At 40.5% G+C, this 23,596-nt stretch overlaps 1 protein-coding gene across 6 annotated transcripts; it reads right to left on the reverse strand.

The window, feature by feature from the left end:
* Nucleotides 1-2,842: 2,842 nt before the first annotated feature.
* On the reverse strand, nt 2,843-22,210 carry LOC141510095 (tripartite motif-containing protein 10-like). Of its 6 annotated transcripts, XM_074220096.1 has the most exons (9): nt 22,135-22,210; nt 21,335-21,474; nt 20,537-20,588; nt 18,665-18,703; nt 17,484-17,613; nt 15,056-15,145; nt 4,946-5,121; nt 3,787-4,163; nt 2,843-3,181 (listed from the first exon to the last, which is right to left on the reverse strand). In XM_074220096.1, the coding sequence occupies exons 7-8, from the start codon at nt 4,974-4,976 to the stop codon at nt 3,790-3,792; spliced, it is 405 nt and encodes a 134-aa protein (XP_074076197.1). In that variant the 5' UTR covers nt 4,977-5,121; nt 15,056-15,145; nt 17,484-17,613; nt 18,665-18,703; nt 20,537-20,588; nt 21,335-21,474; nt 22,135-22,210; the 3' UTR covers nt 2,843-3,181; nt 3,787-3,789. The 6 variants fall into 6 exon arrangements, with proteins under 6 accessions (XP_074076197.1, XP_074076199.1, XP_074076198.1 ...); XM_074220098.1 differs by lacking the exon at nt 17,484-17,613; XM_074220097.1 differs by lacking the exons at nt 17,484-17,613; nt 18,665-18,703.
* Between the last annotated feature and the right edge of the window lie 1,386 nt (nt 22,211-23,596).

The following is a 23,596-nucleotide window of genomic DNA, read 5'->3' on the forward strand; positions in this document are numbered from 1 at the left end:
ATAATTATACATCTTTAATATTCTTCTCTTGCTTATGCCCAAATAAATCTTTCTTGATATTGAAACTAAAGTCTTGGGGACCAGCCAGCCTGAGTCAGACCAAGTCCAGAATATGCACATCCACCCTTCTAGCTCAATACAACTTCTTGGCTCTCCCCTTAACCTGATCCTCAGGACTTCTGGGCCTTCTCATAAAAAGCTGAGACCTTTACTCTGACATTGGTAGAGACCTTCCCCTTCCTGCTTTTCCAGGCTGAGGTCTGGAATGTCTTATCGAGAAGAAAGGAGAAACACAATTTCCTGGAAACCTAGCTGCCTGTCATGTCATCCCAGGTTTAGCCCTTCTTTTGGACACCTCTTTCTGGTACAAGCAGTGTTCCTTCCCTGAGAGACCTCTAATTCCTTCTGATGATGCAGAATACTTCTCAGATCTTCATTGTATCTTTTTTTTTTTTTAGGTTTTTTGCACAGCAAACAGGGTTAAGTGGCTTGCCCAAGGCCACACAGCTAGGTAATTATTAAGTGTCTGAGACCGGATTTGAACCCAGGTACTCCTGACTCCAGGGCCGGTGCTTTATCCAGTACACCACCTAGCCGCCCCAATTGTATCTTTATAAACAAGTAACAGCCATCAGGAACAGCATGGGCTCAAGGCCCATGGCTTAAAAACATAAACTCAGACTCCTGTTGATTCATGCAGATGAGTAATGAAGGAAAGGGTTTGGAGGCATTCTCTACTTAGCTTTCCTCTTCTGATATAAGTTTCCCATGAATCTGCTTTCAATTCTTCATCTATTACTAGGTAAGAAATGGGCTCAGCTTCTAGCAGAGAGCAAGTGAGACAGAGTGGGATACATCCAGAGAGTTCATTTAATCTGTTGGATGAGGACACCTTACAAAGTCTGACTTTTTGTTATCTCTAAGAGCAAGCAGATTCACCTTCAGAACAAAAAGTTCCTCAGGAATCTTATAAAGTAGGGGCTGCTAGGTGACGCTGTAGAGCGAGCACAGGACCTGGAATCAATAGTACCTGAGTTCAAATCCGGTCTCAGACACTTAATAATTGCCTGTGTGACCTTAGGCAAGTCACTTAACCCAATTGCCTTAATTTTTTAAAAAAAGTAATCTTATAAAGCAAACATAGCTTACTTGAAATGGACTGAGATTGCAGTAAGCAATTTCTTTTTTTGTTGCTGTTGTTTTTGCAAGGGAATGGGGTTAAGTGACCTGCCAAAGGTCACACAACTAAGTATTAAGTGTATGAGGCCATATTTGAACCCAGGTCCTCCTGATTCCAGGGCCTGTGCTCCATCCACTGTGCCACCTAGCTGCCCCCTAATAAGCAATTTCTTAAGCAAAGACTATCTACTGAGGGCTTGGGTTATACAAAAGGGAAAAAAAAATGGAAATTTTTTTTAAAAGCCTGACTCTTAAGGAGTATCCATTCTAAGGAGGCATCAACATATCACCAGGGACATACAAGATATTTACAGAGTAAATGAAAAAAAATTAAAAAACAAAAAACAGACAATAAATGAAGAGGTTCAAAAATAAGAAACTAGCAAGCAATTGCTAAACTTTCTTGCACAAAGTGGATTTTCTCAAATGATCCTATGTTGGACATCTGGATACCATTCTCCTCCTTGGTGGAGAAAAGGATTGCTTCAGACTCTGTGGCTGTGTGGGGGAGTGGCATTGGGGCGATCATGAAAGAGGACAGCTTTGCCCTCTGGCTTTCAGCTGAGAGAGGACACAGGCAGTTCCAAGTTTTCCTCAGTATAAAGAGAAACTAGGAAGAAGCTGCCGAGTCTCCACCAATGAGGAGTCCCACTTAGTTGCCCATTTGCCACCGAAGCCCACTCCACTCCCTTCACTATGTCCTTTTGGTTTGAAGGCATATCTATCCAAAACCACATTTCAGTCCTGAACTCTACCCTGTACACACCAATTCTGGAGTATGCTACAATTGAGGAAGGACATTTATCACTCATGAAAAGTGGCTACAGGTGGAACAGATTGGAATAAGAGAACAGACTTTATTAGGTAAATTCAAGTTAAAGAAATAGTTAAGCTACTAACAAAAGAGGCCACTAGGTCTCAGACCCTTGTAATAGTTTTTAGATCATTAATAGATACTTTCTAGGTAATTAATAATCCACTTATTAAGCTAGCTAACTTGATGATTTTTTTTTTGATAAACAAAGAGAACATGGAGAGAACCTGAGATCTTTAAATAATCCTTGAAAAGGAATTACCTTGACATCTGAAACTCAACCCTGATTAGTAAATATTTGAGGGGATGGGCTAGAAATCTTCTGTTGAGAATTTGTCTTGATCATGTGACTCGGCCACCTCCAGCAATCTGGACAGGGGGATCCATCTCAATCTGAACCACCTGGATTGTTTTTTTCTTCATGAGCTCTAGGTCACCTATATTCTCCTTGGAGCAAGAACTTGCCCAGACTGAATTCTAATTATACACTAAATAGAAGTAAGGTATTGTAGTTGGGTGAGGTCTTGCTCAAGATTAATGAACAAGTACCTTGAGGACTAGGAAACCTAAATGAGCTGTGACCTTTAGAGACTGACTCTTGGATAGGACTGGGCCTGAAATAAGGAAACAAGGGAGAAAAAGCCTGGATCTCAACTGATTAATAATTAGTTACTTATATAATAGTGGCAATAGGGTAAAGCTCACCCCCCAAAATGCAAGCAGCTGGGACAGCTAGGTAGTGCAGTGCACTAGTCCTGGAATCAGAAGGAACCTAGCTGTGTGACCTTGGGCAAACTACTTAACCCCATTGCCTTGCAAACAAAATGCAGGAGTTCAAGTTGAGTTGAAAGCAGAAATATTTTATTAAGTGGAAAGTCAGACACTGGTTCCAAGGTCTGTATAACCAGTTACAGAGGGGCTCACAGCCCAGGAGAGCCAGAGGGTTATGCTTGAAAAACCTCCAAGGTGAGGGTCAATGTAAGTATGAACAGTCTTTCCCAGGAACAGGTGGAGTGTGGGACCATTTTCTGGAATAGTTAATCAGAAAGCTGGTTTTGGTCAGGTTGGGGGGGGGGGTGGAGTCTCACTATTCAGCAAAGGCATCTGGGAGTGAGCAAGACTTTGGCTCTCTGGAGGTTCCTGATTGGTTCTTTTCAACAAACAGGCTTCCTTTTGTGTCCAGTGCACCTGCCAGGCAAGGTAACACATGGAAAATAGATATATTAACTTTGGAGGTACTCTCAGAATAGTAAAATAATAATTTCTTTCAAGTTTCAACTTGCAATTTCTTCCACCCTAAATCCTCTTCCTTAAAAAGGTGTCCATGTCTTGGGGGGGGGATTCCAGAGAGGGTATAGGTGAAGGTCAGGGCCTTGCATACTGCCCCGAAGACAAGTGGAAGAGAATCCAGCGGTCTAGAGATGTAGAGGGGGTCATCTTGCCCTCTTCTTCAAAAAGTACCCAATGAATAGCACCCCCCCCCTAAGTACTAAGCACTGGGTTAGGATGCTGGCATCTAAAGGGTCCTTCAAAGTCCCTGCCTACAAGATACAGATCACGCCAAAGCAGGAGCAAGAACCATGGATGAAGGAGCTAAGGTTTCCAAGCAGCTGGAAGGTCAAGGGCTGGTTTTCTGGGCATGGAAGACAGTCTGGCTCAAGGGCCCAGAGGGGGATTTCCAGAGGGCTTCCTGGGAGTTCCCAGACCCTCTTGACTTCATCCTTCTCCTGTAGACCACAGGAGGAGCAGCTGGACCTCGCTTGCTCCAGAGCTGCCTTGGGCAGCTGACCTACCTGCTACTGTGGGTTCAGGTCTGGCAGCTGGATCAAAGTGTGGCCCTGGTGGCGGCTGGAGTACCGGCACACCTGGCAGATTTTCTCATTGTCTTCTCTACAGAAAAGGCTCAGGCATTCCTGATGCTTGGGGCACCATCCCTCCAGAATGGAGCAGGAGTGCTCAAGGAATGGCTTCAGTTGCTTGGCCACCTGTACCATGTTCTGCATCTTCCAGTTGGTATGGATGGTTGACGGCTGGGGTTTCTGAGGGAGGCAATCCCGGCAGAAGGTGCTGCCAGAATCTTCTGTTATTGGGTCACTGAAAAAGCCCCTACAGATCGGGCAGGTCAGGAGGTCCTGCAGGCTCTTGGAGAGTCTCCAGTCAGCCTTAGTTCCTACATAAGAAGTCATAGGGAGAATGAGAACCAGCCCCACCCCCCCTTCACCTGGGCCACAAAGGGAGGCTCAGAGAGGAACCTCTCTCTAGGATGTATGTGACACCAATAGAGAATTGAGCATTAAAGGGAAACTTAGTTGTACCCCATGGAGGTGACTTCCCTAAAGTCACTCCTCTAGTAAATTCAGGAGCTACTCATGACTCCAGATGTCTCACAGGGGAATGGTCGAGCAGTCTGATGGAGAGGGATGAGCTGCTGGAGCAGGAATGACAAGTCGAGAGTCAGAACCCCGGTTTTGAGGGCAACTCATTGTCACCCTCCACACATCCCTTCCCCAATCTGGACTTACTCATTACAATTCTTGGTAAAAGATGAGGGGAGATTGTGTTCGTTTTCCTCACTAAGGCAACCTCGATGATTCCCTCACACTTCAGATTCTATTCTCAGAGAACAGGATCCTGAGGGTCCAGTTTTGCCCAGAGCCTGAGGCCCTAAGGGTGTTTGGGGTGTGGAGGGCCAGTACCCAGATGGCAGTACCCAGGTTCTAAGGACAGAGGAGACAGCACACAGGCACTTTGTGCCTCTGAGGGTTGGCAGTGGCTTTTCCAGCTCTCGATCTCTGTCGTTACTCTCTATTTCCAAGTCCTTCAAGTCCATTCCATCAGTATGGATGAAATGTTGAACTCTGCAGTCCAGAGTTGGGGACCAGGTCTCTCAGATTAGATGCAGGACCCAGAGAAGGTCCTAATAGACAGGGGATTCTCCTGGCAGATCCTTACCTTCTCTGACAGAGGTGTCATTCTTTTCCATGTCCCTTCCAAAGGTTGGGTTTCTTGGCTTCTCTTCTGTGCTGCCTTTGCTGAGTTCTAGCTCTAGGAAGGTCTCCTTCCTGGTTCTGGCTCCTCTGAAATTTATATCAGCCTCTGTCTACTCCTTGGACCACAGAAATTCTCACCTGTGGGGATTATGACCTCTGGGGAATCACACCTTCCCAAAATTTCAGAGGTGGATTCCCTATGAACTTTACAGCAAACTAACCCCCAGAGCCAATCTCACTCCAATCTTTCCTCAAGTCTTCCTGTGAGTTAAACTCATTGCCTCCAGAGACAATCTGTTCTGCTTGGGAAGCATCCTTTTTAGAAAGTTTTCTCCACATTGAGTTTCAATGTGTTTTTTTTTTTTTTGTTAAAACTGCTCAGGATTTTATTATAGAAAATTATTAAAAATATAAACTAGAAAAGCAGTTAACATTTTAAGAGCCCACATCTCCTATTAAATACCCTTCTTTGGTAGGTGGGGCAAGGCCCTTGGATAAAGGTCTTGCACCTTGGGCCAGGTATCTCCCAATGGCAAACTACATACTAGTCCTTCCTGTCCCAAGGAATTTGACCCCCCCAAGTTCAACATGTCATTTACTGGCACACCAGAATCTATGGCCAAGGTCAGGCAAAGGGGAAAATGAGGGACAAGATACAAACAACAGGGTCAAGGGGTCCCAATTCTCCCAATCAAACAGAACCCATTCTATCTCTCTTTCTCAGGATGGTCTGCAGTCTCATGATTGCTTCCACAATCAAATGCTACTGGCAGGGATCTCAGGAAGAAAGAGGTCCCACTGCCTATAGATTGAGCAAGGGTCCCAACAATTCTAGATGACCATGAATGTTCACATGTTCTTAAAACTTTTGCAGCCTTCCTCCTCACTCTTCCTTTTCTAACACTGAATTCCAAAGTCAAATTTAAGACTTTTCATTAAAGGAAACTACTCTAGTCTCCTCCTTGTTCTTGTTCCTAACCATTCCCAACAATCAATCCATTAATCAATCGTAAGTATTTATCATATATTAGATACTCTGTTAATCCACAGAGATACCAAGAGGAAAAAGACAGTCCTTGCCCTCAAAAAAGCTTACAAATCCAACAGGGGAGCTAGTGTATGCAAACAAATATACACAAAGCAAGTGAGATACAGGAAAAATTTTGTTAGTCTTTTTTCAGGCATGCCCAATTTCCATGACCCATTTTGGGGTTTTCTTGGCAAAGAACCTGGAATTGCTTGCCATTTCCTTCTCCAATTCATTTTACTGATGAGGAAACTGAAACAAACAGGGTGAAGTGCTTGCCCAGGGTCACTGTCTGAGGCTGGATTTGAATCCAGGAAGATGAGTTCATCCATGTGCCACCTAGAGGGAGGTATTAGAAAAAAGTGCCTTCCTATACAATAAGATTTTAGTTTGGACTTAAGAATCCAGGAAGTCAGGAAAATGAGGGGGAAAGCATTCCAAGCATAAGGGGACAGCCAGAGAAAATGCTCAGAGCTGAGATGGCTTCTTTTTTGAGGAATAGCCAAGAGGTCAATGTCACTGGAAGAAAAGAGAATGTGATGGGGATCAAGCTCTAAGCCTGGAAAGGTGGGAGAAGACAAGGTTATGAAGGGCTTTGAATGCCAAACAGAGCATTTTGTATCTGATCCTGGAGGTGAAAGGGCGCCATTTCTACTAAGGTACCAAGTGATTTTTGAGTGAAGATCTGACCTTGATACTCTCCTACTCAATAAATTCTAGTAGAATCTTTTTGCCTCTGGGAGCAAATATGAAACATTCTGATATTTATTTAAATATCTGATATTTAAATCTTCAAAATTGAGTTCCATTCAATCTTTTCTGAATTTTTACTCTCATCCCTCTTCTCTATGATAAAGATACAGTGGTCTTTTTGTGGTTTTACCCCACCACAGCATTTCCCATCTCCCTGTATAAGCACTGACTGGTCCCTTGTCTAGTGCTCTCTCCTTCTTCTCCTCCAACTATTAATTCCCTGGCTTCTTTCCAGACTGCACTCAAATCCCACCCTCTAAAGTAGGAGTTCCTGATCCAGTCCCAGCAGTCAGACACACTGTACCTTGACTCCTATATAGTATTGTCATTTTGGTCCTCTTCAAGAATGAAGGACAGGGGTGACTAGGTGGCGCAGTGAATAGAGCACCAGTCCTGGAGTCAGGAGTACCTGAGTTCAAATCCAACCACAGACAATAATTACCTAGCTGTGTGGCCTTGGGCAAACCATTTAACCCCATTGCCTTGCAAAAACCTAAAAAAAAAAAAAAAAAAAAGACTACCTAACTCCTTAGCAATGGATGCAATCCTTAGCGCCCTTCTAAGATCTTCTACATCTATGGATATTTTGCATTTCCTCTTTTATTAAAAAATTTTCCTGACTAAATCAGAACAGATCTCCCAGTTGAGGATAGAGGTTAGTGGCTTCAGAGATAACATCCACTGGCAGAAGGACAATGAAGAGGAACATGTGGTTAGGGCTAAATCGAGGATATGAATTGTCAGATATCCTATAGTAAGTCATTGATGATAGCATCACATTCCCCAAGAATAGTTCTAGTCCTTAACCTATCCCATTCTTGAAAGGGCATCAACCTGAATATTCCTCTAAGAGAGGCTATGATGTCACTGATGGTTAAAATGTCCTACAAGCAACAATATTTGATGGAAGTCAATTCTGCTCTCAAAAGGAGGAATATATGATACCTAGTCATCTTCTCCAAGCCTCAGATCTCTCAAAGCCCTTTGGACCAGTCAAAATCCATGGTCATCACCCTGGAATCCTATAGATGATCTTATTTTCCTTATCCCTCAAGGTTTTCACTTCCCAACTCATTGGGATAACTTTCTTGAACTCCTATCCCTCTAGCTTTCCTTTTCTTTTCTTTTGTTCTGCAAAGTAATAGCATTAAGTGACTTGTCCAAGGTCACATATCTAAGTAATTATTAAGTGACTGAGGCCAAATTTGAACTTGGGCTCTCCTGACTCCAGAACTGGTGTGTTCTATCCATTGTGCCATCTAGTTGACCCGAAGGCTATCCCTTCTTAAATTATTAATGTCCAGTGCGGCTAGGTGGCACAGTGGATAAAGCACTGGCCCTGGAGTCAGGAGTACCTGGGTTCAAATCCGATCTTAAACACTTAATAATTACCTAGCTGTGTGGCCTTGGGCAAGCCACTTAACCCCATTTGCCTTACAAAAACCTAAAAAAAAATTATTAATGGCCACTGAAACCCAGTGTAGTCTAGTCAGCAGGAGAATCAATGACTCAAAGAAAAATCATGTTCTCTAGAGTCAAAGTTTTCTGACAGAGTTCCAATGGCTTAGCAGAAGAGGTCAAGCTCGAACACCAGGCTTATAGGTTTGAACCTCCAGCAAAATCAGTTTTTAAAAAGGTTAATAACATTGGAAGGGCATAAAAGCAAACTTTCCCATTTCTCTTTAGGAGTCCTAAATATCTTCTTAGATGAGATTGTCTTGCATCATCTAATACAAAACAGGTAACCTTGGATGAAAAAAGTGGTGGTATGATCCTGAATTACCTGTTGAGTAGCTAATAGTGTATGGGAACAAACCCAGGGTGGCTTTCCAAAAGTGACATGAGGGGTCACTTCTATGAGCTTGTCTTAACACCTAATAGTAATTTCATTTGGCCACATATTGTATCTTCAAAAGGCCTGTTCAGTCTTATTATCAGAAACTTCCAAAATCAATTCCATACATAAGGCCTAGGGGGTAGAGACTGCAGGACAGGTGCCCTGAGATCTTCTAGAGATAAATCTCGGCCCCAATCAAGACAGACTTGCAGGTGACTCAATATGTTAAACTCAAAAAGTCCACTATGCTCCTGAGGATCTTTTTTAGACTATGGGGAGCAAGTGTCAGTTGATTACCATGAAATGTAATGAGAAATCATGTGGGTCCAGCGCATCCCCCTCTAAACTTAATTGAACAGCTTAAGCTCTCAATTTTCTTGGAGTTCATCTTTCTCCTTCATAAAAGTCAAATTCCAGACCTAGTGCCCATATTACCTGACCAACTTCACATTACATCAGTAGTACAGTGGTAGACAATGAGCTCCAGAAATAGGATATCTTTGAGGCCTATCTGCTCACCCAGCTGTGGCAATATGAAAAGAAAATTTAAGTAAGTTTAGGGAATAGAAGATATACTGAATCCCATTAGAGGAAAAATAATCTGTTCCTGTCTCTACTTTCAGATACAAGAATAGTGAAAAAAATACAAACAGAATAAATAAGCCTATGGCTGATGGTTCTTGTCTCTCGTTATTGAAGACCACCAAAATAACGTCACTATGTTTGAGATAAATTAGTGTGGCTGATCAGACCAACACGAGCTTGGATTGCTTTTCCACAGGTTGGGCACAAACAGTCCATGTGAACACCTGGGGTGGAATGTCATAGTTTCGAGCTGCTTCCATTGTGCCTTCCTCACAGAGTGCAGCACTCTCACCGATGAGGGCATGTCATGTTGGGTGGTCCTGTGCCAGTGTTTCCCATGCTGTACAATCAATTCTAAAGTTTTCAATGAAACCTTCAAGGTTGTTATGGTATCACTTTTCCTGACCCCCTTGTGAGCGCTTGTCCTGTGTGAGTTCTCCATTAAAGTTTTTTTTGGAAGTGTATGTCTGGACCATTGTAGTTGCGCTCTCTGTGGTAATGGTGGAATGCTAGGCACTTTAGCTGAGAAAGGACCTTAGGGTCTGGTATCTTCTCCTGCCACAGGTGATCTTCAGAGTCTTCCTAAGTCAATTTAAATGGAAGTGGTTCAGTTTCCTGACATGGCCCTGGTAGATTGTCCAGGTTTCACAGGCATATAGCAATGAGGTCAGCACAATGGCCTTCAGTTTGGTATTCAGTCTAATACCTCTTATCTCCTACATTTTCTTTCAGAGCCTCCCCAAATACTGAGCTAGCTCTGGCAATGCAAGTGTCAACCTCATTGTCAATGTGCACCTCCTTGGAAAGCACATAGCCAAGGGAAATGAACCTGTCCATAATAATCAAAACTTCTCCATTTGCTGTAATTGATGGTTCCAGCAAAGGATGGTGTGGTGCTGGCTGATAGAGCACCTGGATTTTCCTGATGTTCATTGTTAAACCACAATGAGCCCAAGCAGTAGAGAATCAATATAGACTTCGTTGTATCTCAGCTTCAGAGGCCGCACTGAGTACACAATCATCTGCAAACAGATCATGCACCAACCCTTCCTCCACTTTGGTCTTAGTTTGTAGCCTTTTCAAGTTGAAGAATTTGCCATCAGTGTGGTAACTGACCTTGAGGTGATGTTCATCCTCAGTGAAGACATTTGATAACATGGCTGAAAATATCATGCTAAAAAGTATGGGAGCAAGGACACATCCTTGTTTCACTCTACTGATAACCAAGAAATCTTTAGAACATCATCTTCTATCAAGAACCTGGGCAAGCATGCCATCATGAGACTGAGGTACAATACTGAATAACTTCTCCAGGATACCAAATTTTTACATTATTTTCCATAAACACTTGTGACTGACAGTATCAAAGGTCTTGGTCAGTTCTACAAATGTTGTATGTAGACCTATTTTGTTTCTGGAATTTTTCCTGGAGTTGTCAGACAGCAAACACCATATCAACTGTTCCTCCACTCTTTCTGAAGCCATACTGGCTCTCAGGAAGGTGACCCAACTTCCAGGTAAAGGTTCAGCCTACTGATAAGGACTCTAACTCTAACTAAACAAGAGATACAGAACAATCTATTCCCTTTACCTTTACAGAGTTGGACAATAGGGACATCCTTGAATTCTTGGGGGGAAAATCTCTTCATGCCATATAACATGGAAAATTTCAGTAAGTTTTTAGATTAGCAATGGATCCACCACCTTGTAGATCTCAGCTGGAATAGAATCAGTACCAGGTGCTTTGCCACTTGAAAGGAGCCTAATGGCATTCAAAATCTCCTCTTCAGTTGGAACTTCTGCTAGGGACTGATTAACTTCAACTTGAGGTAAATGGTCAATGACTTCTGCATTGGTTGATGATGGTCTGTTAAGAACACTATGGAAGTATTCAGTCCATCTCTGTGGGATCACGTCCCTATCATTAATCAGTGTTGATCCATCAGCACTGATTTGAGATGCACTATGTCTTTGGCTCATAAATAGCCTTCAGGGCATCATAAAAGCGTTTTGCTTTGTTACTGTCTGTATGAAATTTAATTTCATCTGCCTTCTTACTGAGCCAAGAATTCTGTATCTCTGTAAGCTCTGCTTGAACTTTACTTTTGGTAGAATTAAATGCTGCCTTCTTAGAAATGGAGGAACTATCCTGCTAATAAACCATTTTTTCATTTAGCAGTTTCTTTATTTCCCCATCATTTGGTCTTTTCAAGTGTTCTGGCCCAGATGAGGAATACAGCAGTGTATGTCAGATCTTTGAAAGCTGCCCACTTCTTTTCTGCTCCACTGTCACCAACTGTGTGTTGGTTCAGTTTTCCCTCCAAGTCAGCCACAAACTGTTCCCACTCATAGACACTCTAATCACTTGACATTAATTCTTCTAGTATTCATTTTGTCTTGGGGTCACCACTTTGGTTGAATATGAATATTTAATTTAAAGGGGATGAGTCTGTGATCAGTCTAGCACTCTGCACCACACATTGCCTTTGTCACTCACATGCTGTCTGTCTTTTCTCCTAACCACCACTTAAGTCTAATAGATGCCAATGTTTTCCATGATATTGTTTCCAGGAAATTTTATTGTGTTTAGGTAAAAGGATGACAGTGTTTGTGATAATGAGGTGCACAAGTCTTCAGTACAAAGTGACCATTGCTGTTGCTGTTTCCAACTCCATTCCTCCCAAGGACTCCCTGTCATGTCTGATAATCTGAGCCTACTCTAGCAATAAAGCCACCCAGAATTATAAGCTTGTCCTCTTTTGGTACACTGATTACAAGAGTCTCCAGGTCTTCATAAAATTTTTCTTTAACTTCATCAGTGTTCATCATAGGGGGAGCAGAGGTACTGATGATGGTCTTGTTTTTTTCCTGGAAGTGGCAATCTAATTGTCATGAGCCTGTCATTCACTCCTTTTGATAGGCATTCAAGAATGTTGGCTAGATTAGTTCAACTGCAAAACCTACTCTAGTTTCATGGTATTCCCTTTCACTGCTACAACTTCAGTTAGCTGGCCTTCATTTGCCAGCCTTGTTTCACTCTGGGATGCTATTTATATACTATACCTGCTGCGTTCTCTCACAAGAGCTGTTTGTCTTTTAGGTCTATTGAATCTTGTGTTGTCTATGAGTGTGTGCATGTTCCATGCACTGAAAGAGAGTGGAATCTTCTTTGAAGAAGTTTTTTTAGCTTAGTTTTGTTTTGTTTTTGTCAGGCAATGGGGTTAAGTGTCTTGCCCAAGGTCACACTGCTAGGTAATTATTAAGTGTCTCATGCCGAATTTGAACTCAGATCCTCCTGACTCCAGGGCCAGTACTCTATCTACTATGCCACCTAGCTGCCCCGACTCAAGAAGTTTTGGTAAATTTTTTTGTGTTTCAGCTGCACTGTGGAATTCCCATGGTAATCAGGTCAGAGTAAGCAGACAATTTTTAGGGCATAGGATGCCTTTTCTAGCCCCTTCCTCACACTGAGAGGTGAGCAGTGTGATCCTTAAAAGGGCTAATCAATCACCCTGTTTAGGTAAAAGGATGATAGTGTTTGTGATAATCAGGTAATGAGGTGCACAAGTCTGGGGGCTGCCAAATCCCACTGCTACTTTCAGTGCACAAACAACCCTATGGCCCTGGGTCTAGCTCCCAGTATATCCACACCTGACACTTCATTGCTTGTCTGCTGCCACAGGACTTTGAGGAATGGTTATGAGTGATGTCTTCTGTTGCATGCATAAATTAGATCTAAGTAAGGTAGAATTGCATGAAATCATCCGTCTCATTCTTTCTTCCCAAGTCAACATGATCCAGCATAGCAAGACAACTGGTCATGGCTCTAGATGCAATGGATGACCTTGGCATCTTTGATATCTAACCAATTTCTAAGCTCCACAGCACCTGCTTCAGTTGAGTTAATGTCCACAGGAAGGAATTATTCTCCTCAGCCCATTCCACCAGTGGAAGACTTCACATGCTTCGAGTAGACACCTCCAAATAATCTCTGATAAATTTTGAGACTCTCTCTGTTACCCTCACCCTGGTTTAGCCTGCCTATTGGAACGGTTTACCAGGTGTGGCCACTGTGCATGTTACAGATTCTTGAGAGCCACAGGTGAGAGTTAGGTGGTTCACGTGGACATCAAAGATGGAAAGCAGCCCTGAAGAGGGCACCAAGGTACTAGTCTTCCTTGAACATACCCTATACCCCAAATAAGCCCATACCACCACTTCAAACACTGGTTACCTGGTCTACCTCTTTGAGAAAGTGAAGAGTTGCTTTGGCATAGTTTTATTTATCTCCTTCTATCCCACTAAACACTATTTGATTTTTCAGCTTATAGCAGCATATAAGATATTGTTCTAGGCCTAATTATTTTTTTTAAAGGTTTTTCCAAGGCAAACGGCTTGCCCAAGTCCACACAGCTAGGTAAGTGTCTGAGACCAGATTTGAACCCAGGTACTCCTGACTCCAGGGCTGGTGCTTTGTCCACTATGCCACCTAGCTGCCCCTCTAGGCTTAATTCTTACTTATTCCAGAGGATATGAAAGCCATCCTAGTTGGTCCTGAGATGAGGAAAATGGTTGGTTCTTGTCCTTCATTATCAAAGAAGACCAAAATGAAATCACTATGTTAGAAATAGATTACAGAGTCTCCAGCTATGGCTGACCAGAGCAATACATGCCCAGAATGCTCTACCACAGGTTAGGCACAATTAACCCATGTGAACATCTGGGTTGGTTACTCTAAACTTATTTCCTATTTCCTTTGAGCTTCTTCGATTCTGCCTTGCTCACAAAGCACAGCACCCATCCTTCTCTTATGAGAGCTAACCTAATGCCAGAAAAATATTTTTCCAAATAAATTTTCTTGGCTGATACAGTTGTCAATCAAAGGGCAAGGATACATGATTTCACATGAAATGCTCCACACTTGTTTTCTCTGGGAAGTTGATCCCAAGACTAGATTTCTATAGCCAGGAATAGGTGAGAACCTTGCGATCCGCTAAGACTTCAGAGTTTTTATATGTTTATAGTATCATCCAATTAAAACATTTGGATTTTGGGTCCCCCAAGGGTGGTGAGTGTAGTTCAAGATTTGTGATTCCTACTAAAGACCAATCCTCAAGAATCTAGTTTTCAATAGCTAGAATCTTTATAATTATTTCTAATAAGGATAGCACATAGGGAGAATCACTTATACCTTATGCTTTTCTTTTTTTAAAGGGTCAGCTAGAGTGCATGGATAGAATGGCCTGAGACACTGTAACTCTGGGCAACAATCCTGTTTGTCTCAGTTTCTCACATGTAAATAAGCTAGAAAAGAACAACCCACCATAGGATCATTGCCAAGAAAACCCCAACGAAGTTAGGAAGAGCCAGACCCAACTGAAACAGCAGAACAACATGCTTTTTTATGCATTATAATTTGGTAATTATTGAACATTTTGGATTTCTAAATGAGTACACCTAGTTTAAATGGTCCGGCACCACTAAGATGTTATTGACATTTTTCCTATCTCCTTTTAGAGAAAAAAAATTATATAAAAACAAACTTCAAAGGTTTGGGATACTTTATATCCTACAAGTTAGTAGACTAAACAGGTAGAATAATCTTCTGATCTCAAGGATCTTCTTTTGAACAATTTCCAAAAACCATCATTTAATATTCTCATAACAATAGGGCCAAATCAACAGCAATTGGTCCCTAGGTTTGTGTGTGTGGTGATGGGGAATGAGAAGAGGAATCACTTAGCTTTCCAATGCATATTGCAATTCTCTCAATTCCATTGTGTCAAAGTAGGGTTTCTTTTAGTAAACACATCTTGGGCTTATGATATATAAATCACTTGATTTTGGTTTCTATCATATCTTATACATACCATTATGTAGTGGTTTCTATCACCAATCATCCAAGGAAAATCTTGTCAAGGAGGGCTGGTTCTCTGCACAGACCCATTAAAATATACTCTCTGGGAGAAATAACAGAAACATAGATATACTTCATAAGTTTAGTTCAATAAATGCTTTTTTTTTTCATTTATTGATTCAAAGGATTTCACTCCAGTATGAATTCTCTGATTGGGCAATAAGAGGGACCTGCTTTTCATACACCTTCCTCCTATATATTACATTCAGAGTTTCATTCTAGTATGTTTTTTTCTGGTAGCTAATAAGCCTCCTCTGAGAAGTTTTTTGTATTCATAACATTCCAAGGATTTCACTTGAGTACAAATATTATAATGGCTCATAATATATTCCTTATGCATGAAGATTTTTCCTTCCATTCACTATGTTCAAAGGTTTTTTTCCCTCCAATATGAATTCTCTGATGATTAATAAAATGTTCCCATATGGAGCAACAGTCCTGGAGTAAATATACTTGAGTTCAAATCTACCCTTAGACCCTTATTAGCTGGGTGAACCTGGGCAAGTCACTTGACTCCAACTGGCTTCAACAAAAATTATATAGTTAAAAAAATAAAAAATAGGGGCAGCTAGGTGGTACAGTGGATAGAGCACTGGCCCTGGAGTCAGGAGTATCTGAGTTCAAATCCGGCCTCAGGCACTTAATAATTACCTAGCTGTGTGGCCTTGGGCAAGCCACTTAACCCCACTGCCTTGCAAAAAGAAAAACCCTAAAAATAAAATAAAAATAAAAAATAAAGTGTTCCTTTGAATTGAAGGCATTCCTATATCCTTTACAATGAGTTCTAAATATCTAATGAGGTGTCTGTGACTCAAAGCTTTTCCATATACACTGCATTTAAAAAGTTTCATATCACAATGAATCTTCTAGAATTCCTCAAGTGTCTTCCTCTTAGTGAAGGCTTTCTCATATTCCTTACATTCAAAGGGTTTCAATCTGGTTTGAATATTTTCATGGTTCATAAAGGTGTTCCTGTGAAGAGAGGTCTGTGTTAGACCTATTATTTTTTTGTTTTTTGGAAGGCAAATGGGGTTAAGTGGCTTGCCCAAGGCCACACAGCTAGGTAATTATTAAGTGCCTGAGGCCGGATTTGAACTCAGATACTCCTGACTCCAGGGCCAGTGCTCTATCCACTGTACCACCTAGCTGCCCCTTAGACTTATTATTGATCAGTTTGTCTGATTCAAAGTCATTCACTGTATCCTATACTACACCAGAGGAGTGAGGCTAATGATTGTGCATAGCTCTGCCTCATTTAAATCCTTGTAATGTCATTGGTCCTCCTTAAGAAAGAAAGGTGAACAAAAATAAAACTAAAGAAACTGAGGGAAATAGTGATGAAGTGACTCTAGCTCCATCCGGGAACATTTTATTAATCATCAGAGAATTCATATTGGAGGAAAAAACCTTTGAACATCTTGTATGGAAGGAAAAATCTTCATGCATAAGGGTCACATAGTATAGGCCAAATTAGAATTCAAAGTTTCTATCATTAGGTCCAGCACCCTGTGCCACCAACTCCAGCTGTTGGCTGTTGCCTTGATTATACAGTTGTTTTTGCTATTAGTATGTTTTTTTTTCTGCCATCTCTTTTCTTCACCCTTTATCACTATATTTTAAGTCTTTTCATTTTCATTTTTTTAATGTTGCAAGAGTATTTTTTGATTTTCTTTTTTTCATTCAGAAATTCTTCAGTTCACTATTTTTTAAAATTTAATTTTCAGTTTCTAATTCTCTCCCTCTCTTTAGCCCTTTCCCAAACTACTGAGAACTATGATACCCATAATACATATGAAATCATACAAAACATTTCCACATTAGACACATTACAAAAAAAAAATGAGAAAAATAGAGAAAAAAATATGCTTCAATGTGCATTCAGAGCCCACCAGTTCTCTATTTAGAGGTAGATAAAATTTTTCACCATGAATCCTTTGGAACTGTAACAAATAATTGTATTGATCAGAGTTGCTAAGTCTTTCATAGCTAAAGATCACTAAAATATTGCTGTTAATGTGATAACTGTGTTATCAGTTCAGATAAGTCTTTCCAGGTTTTTCTGAAACCATCCCTTTTATCATTTTTTATAGCACAATATTATTCCATTAATATTATTTATCATAACTTGTTCAGTCATTCCCCAATTGATGAATATTCTCTCAGTTCCTGATTCTTTGCCATAACCAAAAAAAGGTACCATAAATAAGTCCCTTTCCTTTGATCTCTTTGCAGTAGTGGTAATGCTGGGTCAGAGGGTATGCAGTTTTATAGACTTTTGGACATAATTCCAAATTATTCTTCTGAATGGTTAGATTAGCTTATAACTCCACCAACAGTATATTTATTTTTTCCATATTTCCTCTAGTATTTGTTTTTCTTACCAGTTAAATTAGTTAATCTGATAGGTGAGAACCTCTGTGAGGTGGTATCTTAAATTGTTTTAATTTGTTTTTCTCCAATCAAGAGTGAATTAGGGGCAGCTACGCAGCGCAGTCCTGGAGTCAGGAGGACCTGAATTCAAATCCGACTTCAGACACATCAGACACATAATAATAATAATAATAATAATAATAATAATAATAATAATAATAATAATAATAATAATAGCCTAACTGTGTGAACTTGGGCAAGTCACTCTATTGAAGAGTGAATTAGAACTTTTTTTAAATATGATTTTTGAAAGCTTTGATTACTTTCAAAATTGCCTGTTCATAACCTTTGTTCACTTATTTACAAGAGAATGTCTTTTAGTTTTAGAAATCTGATTTAGTTTCAGAAACAAAACATTTATCAGAAAAACCTGTTGTAAATTTCTTCTCTGCAGCTTCCCCATTTCCCTCTTTTCCTGATTTCCTTCTTATTTTGGCTTCATTGTAGGGTTTTTTTTTTTGTGCAAAACCTTTCTAATTTTATATAATAAAATTATCCTTGTGATTAAAATCTCTTCCCCTAAAAGATTTAGAAATTTCTTTTTCATATATACCTAATTTATGTAAGATAGCACCTTTTGTCTAAATCATATACCAATTTGGAGCTTCTCTAGGTTTAAGTGTTATGTTGATCTATGTCTAATTTCTCCCAGACTAGTGTTCTTAGCAGTTTCTGTCAAATAGAAAGTTCTCATCCCAATAGTAAATTATCAATAGTAACTTAGTCTTTGATGAGGAATCTATATCATACTGAATCATAGGTAATGAGCCAATATTATAAGATCCAAAGTATCCAGATTCATAAAGGAAACACCTGAGTTAAAAAAGACATAGTAAATAATACAAAGTGACAATGTTGGCATCCCTACTATCAGTTTTGAATAGTCTACAAAAAGGTAAACAAAAAGGAAGACATGAAAGTGAACAAATTCTGAGAAATTAGGGTAAAAATTCTTTTAGATGGTTAAGAAAAAAAAAGGATACCTATTTCTCTGCACTACAAAAAGTGACCATTTTTTAGGGGTAGAGATATTGCAAACAAATATAAAAGGCAGAAATTAATACATTCATTACAGACCAAAATGCATTAAAAATTAATATTGGTTCAGGGACAACAAACCAAAGATACAAACCGGAATGGAGACTTAAACCAGAAAAATCAACAAATAAACCTAAAATAAGCAAAAGAGATATTAAGAATTAGAGGGGAAAATACAGAAATTGGAAACAAAAAAAAGTACAGCAATAAGTAAAACTAAAAGCTGATTCTTTAAAATTTTTAGAAAAGACTTTTTTAGATTTTTTTTTTCTAGAAAAGATTAAATCAGGGTAGCTAGGTGGTGCAGTTGGATAGAGCACCAGCCTTGGAGTCAGGACCTGAGTTCAAATCCAACCTCAGACACTTGATAATTGCCTAGCTGTGTGACCTTGTGCAAGTCACTTAACCCCATTGCCTTAAATAAAAAAAATAGAAAAGATTAAATCCTTCACTAATTAAACTGAGAAATCAAATCATAAAATAACAAATGTGCAAGGTGAAATCACAAGAAAACTTGAAGAAATAAAATAGTCACAACATATTATGCTCAGTTACATGCTAACAAAACAGGACAGAAAAGCAATAGAGAAATAACTTAAAAAATATTAACTATTCAAACTATCAGAAGATCTGATAGAAATCTTAATTGGATCAGAAAAAAGAAATAGATTGACCTACAAAGGGAATAAAGAAAAAATAAAACTATCTAAAACCAAAAGCAAATATCAAATGCATTGAGGATACAATAGAAATTTTCCCAATAAATATTTAAATGTAAGAAGAACAATTGCTCTTATTTAATGTAATTCTGGAAGTTCTTTTTGTTCTTTGGTCATTTCAGTCATGTCCAAATTCTTTTATGATCCCACTCAGGTTTTTCTTTTTTTTTCTTGGCAAAGTTAATGGAATAGTTTGCCATTTACTTCTCCAGTTTATTTTACAGATGAAGAAAATGAAACAAATAGAATTAAGTTATTTCTCTAGGGTCATACAACTAGTAAATATCTCAGGTAAAATTTAAACACAAGTCTTCCTGACACTTGGCACTAACCATTGCCCTACTTAGCTAGAAGTGCTAATAATATCAATAAAACAAGAGAGTATAGGCTCTTGTAAGTGGATGATATGATGTTTGAAAAACCTTATGGAATCAACGAAAATACTGAGACAATAGGTCAGCAAAGTTATATGCTACATGATATATATATCCTATAAAATCAACAGCATTTCTATACAATAACAAAAGAAGGTATAATAGAAGAATCACTTTTTTTTAGATTTTTATTTTTTGCTAGGCAATGGGGTTAAGGGACTTACCCAAGGCCACACAACTAGGTAATTATTAAGTGTCTGAGGCTGGATTTGAACTCCAGTACTCCTGACTCCAGGGCCGGGGCTCTATGCACTGTGCCATGGAGCCACCCCTAAGAAGAATCACTTTCAATTTAAATACAAAATGGCATAAAATAACTACAAAATGCAAACTACAAAGTGCAGGGATCAACCTCCCAAAGTTCAACAAGACTTGAATTCATTCAATTAGAAAGCACTAAGAATTAAAGAGCCTACACAGTGTAAGGAATATTTAGTGTTTGTGGGTAAAACGTGCTAATATAATAAAAGTAACAATACTACAAAAACTAATTTTTACTTTTAATACTACATGAAACAAATTACCCAGAAGATACTTAACAAGGCTTGATAAAATAACAACAGAATTCATTTGGGAAAAAAAAAACAATGATTCTAGATTGTCAAAGGAAATGATGAAAAGAAGCAAGGATAAAGGGGGTGGCACTTTCAGATCGCAAAGCATATTATTTAGCATTATTATTAAGCAGCAGTCATCATAACCATTTAAAGAATAGGGAAATTGGGGGTGGCTAGGTGGCGTAGTGGATAAAGCACTGGCCCTGGAGTCAGGAGTACCTGGGTTCAAATCCGGTCTCAGACACTTAATAATTACCTAGCTGTGTGGCCTTGGGCAAGCCACTTAACCTTGTTTGCCCTGCAAAAACCTAAAAAAAAAAAAAAAGAATAGGGAAATTAATGAAACAGTCTAGACAAGGGAGATTTAGAATTAACAGAACTCAATAATCCAGTGTTTAATAAAGAGGAAAAGGTAAATTACTTAGGAAAAAACTTCCCGTTTGATTAAAAAAAAACCTAGCTGGGAAAGCAGTCTAGCAGAAAATTAATCTTAGACCAAATAGCTCATAGCATATTCTATTGACATTAAAGATCATGCCATAAAAGAATTAAAGATCATACCATAAAAAATTACTCTTACTGCTATGAATAGATGTAATTTTGATTAAAAAATTGAGGTATTGTAAAAGATAAAATAGATAGCTTTGACTACTTGAAACTGAAAAACTGCACAAACAACATTAATGCATCTAGATAGCAAGTGGTTGAACAGGAAAAAAGTTTGTATGGAATTTCTCTGATAAGTTTTGGTGTCAAATGTGTGTATATATATATATATATATATATATATATATATACAGACATTTAGTACATAAATTTCTCCATTTACATATACAATTAGTATATATGTAAGACTAGGTCATTCCCATATACACATACACACACACATATATACATATATGCAATTACCATATATACACACACATATATATATATGCAAGACTGATAGTCATTCTTCAAAAGGTCAATGGTCAAAAGGATAGGAACAAATGGTTCTCAAAAGAAATGCAAAGTATTCTCAACATGAAAAATGCTCCCCATCGCTAATATTCACCTCTTACTAATCCAAGTTGTGATTTTCTTCGCTGAGATACTGAAATGGCTTAATTTCTTCAGTTCCTTTTATAGATGAGGAAACTGGGCAAAGCGGATTAAGTGAATGGCTTGCCTAGTCACACAGCGTTTGAGGTCGAACTGCAATGGCAAATTGACAAACATGATCAAAAAAGATGTTAACAGTCGATGTTGGGGGCAATGTATGAGAAGACAGGCATACAAATGCATTGTTGGTGGCACTGCAAAATGGTACGACCATTCTGAAAAGCTATTTGGAAGTAAGCAAATAAAGTGCCTAAAATGCCCTACACTTTGAACTAGACTCTACTATTGGGCTTATACCCCACAGATAAGAAAAAAACCTCTACCCTCTCCAAAATAGAGAGCAGCACTGCTAGTCCCAGCTGAGGATGGGCCACAAAGGAAGAGGACGATGCCTGCCCTCGGGGGGCTTACAGTCTAATTGGAAACACCCAGGGCTTTGTGGTCCCATGTGCGGGCTTCCAATTCGGAGAGGCATCAGGGAGGGCTTTCCTCCGCACGCAGACCACTACCAGCTCACCTGGGGGGAGAAAGACCGAAGCCCGCGCATGCTCAGTCATTCCCACCCAGCTGGCCCAAGGCGGCTCGATTCGGCTGGGAGGCAATGGCCGCTTTTGAAGCCAGTGCGCATGTTCAGCTTCGCCGCCGGGGTCCCCGGCTCCAAGATGTTCTCGGCGCCCTCCCAGCTTTTCTCCTCCCACCCCGGCCCTTCACCCCGCAGGCGTGGTACCCCCCAAGGTCCGGCCCGCCGCTCACCAGCCGAGGGGCCGTCGAGGAGATCGCGGAAGGCACGACGAGCATGCGCACATCAGGAGCAGGGCTGAGCCGTGATCTCTCGGCCAATCAGCCTCGTCAGCACCGTCCACCAATCAGAGCCCTCGAAGCCCCCAGCCCACCAATCAGAGGACGATCCGATGGTCTCTTGACGTCAGACTCTCCAGGAGTAGTCTGAAAACGCTCCGCCCCCCCCATCTCCGCCTTTACTCCCGGGTCAGGCCCGAAAGCTGCTGCCCCCCCCCCCCCCCGCCCGTCAGCGGCTTCTTCCGGGTCTCTTGGGAGGAGGGGGAGGGGTGTCTCCAACGAGAGGACATGCGCAGAACGACAAACGAAGAGAGGGTGGACCACGTGCTCGTCCTGGAAATGCTCCTCTCCCCCGGAAAGAGCCCCTCCTTCCAGACACCCGAAACCCCGCCCCCGGGCGATGACGTCATCCCGGAAACACACCGCCTCGGTCCTTTTCCTCTGCGCACGCGCACATTCCCCAGGCCGCCCTTCCCATTTTCAGTGTCCGCGTCATCATTTTAGTTACTATTTTACTTTGCCGGAATTACACGTAAAAGCAATGTGTAATATTCCCCTAAAAACTGTTGTGCGCTGCAAATGCTCACTGGGAAGGCGCGCCATCTGATCTAGGCCACCGAGGTGCAGTCGTGCACTACACATTGTGAAAGAAAACAAGGAAAAGAGAGGAAAAAGGATGCTTCGTCTGCGTCCAGCCGCCATCGCTCTTTCCCTGTCCCGGATCTTGGCACTGCTGAGAACTGCCAAGCCCTTCACTGTGGGTCATCCCTCAGAACTGATGTACAGTGTTCTCTTGGTCCGCCACGGTTCATTTCATGCGAGTTTGGTGGATGGAGCCCCGGCCCTGGAGTCGGGAGGACCTGAGTTCAAGTCCGGCCCCAGACGCTTCATAATGACCTCGCTGTGTGGCCCTGGGCAAGCCACTTAACCCCTTTGTCTTGCCAAAAAAAAACCCATTTTGCATCAGACCGCATAAACAGTCCCAGGGTTTTTTCCTGAAACCATATCCTTCACTATTCCTATAATATGATAGTATTCCATCACAATCATATACCACAGCTTGTTCAATTGATGAATATCTCCTTAATTTTCAGTTCTCTACCCCTCTAAAAGAGCTGCTATAAATATTTTTGTACATATGAGTCCTTTTCCTTTTTATTTTTTTATCTCTTTGGAATATAAACCTAACAAATGTTATTCCTGCATCAATAGGGTAGACACAGTTTTTTGGAGCCTTTTGGGAATAGCTCCAAATTGCTCTCCAGAATGTTTGGATGAGTTCACAGTTCCACCAACAATGCATCAGTGCCTCATTTTCCCATATCCCCTCCAACATGTGTCATTTTCCTTTTTTGTCATATTAATCAATATGATACATGTGAGATGGTACCTCAGAAGTGTTTTAACTTGTATTTCT

This window comes from Macrotis lagotis, chromosome 1 (assembly GCF_037893015.1).
Source record: "Macrotis lagotis isolate mMagLag1 chromosome 1, bilby.v1.9.chrom.fasta, whole genome shotgun sequence".
Classification (NCBI taxonomy): domain Eukaryota; kingdom Metazoa; phylum Chordata; class Mammalia; order Peramelemorphia; family Peramelidae; genus Macrotis; species Macrotis lagotis.

Bases quoted from the DNA above. Each gene is read 5' to 3' on its own strand.
- LOC141510095 (XM_074220101.1), bottom strand. From the start codon at position 4,976: ATGGAAAAGAATGACACCTCTGTCAGAGAAG. The intron at 4,164-4,945 runs GTAAGGATCTGC...CTTCTTATGTAG, and splicing joins TGACACCTCTGTCAGAGAAG to GAACTAAGGCTGACTGGAGA.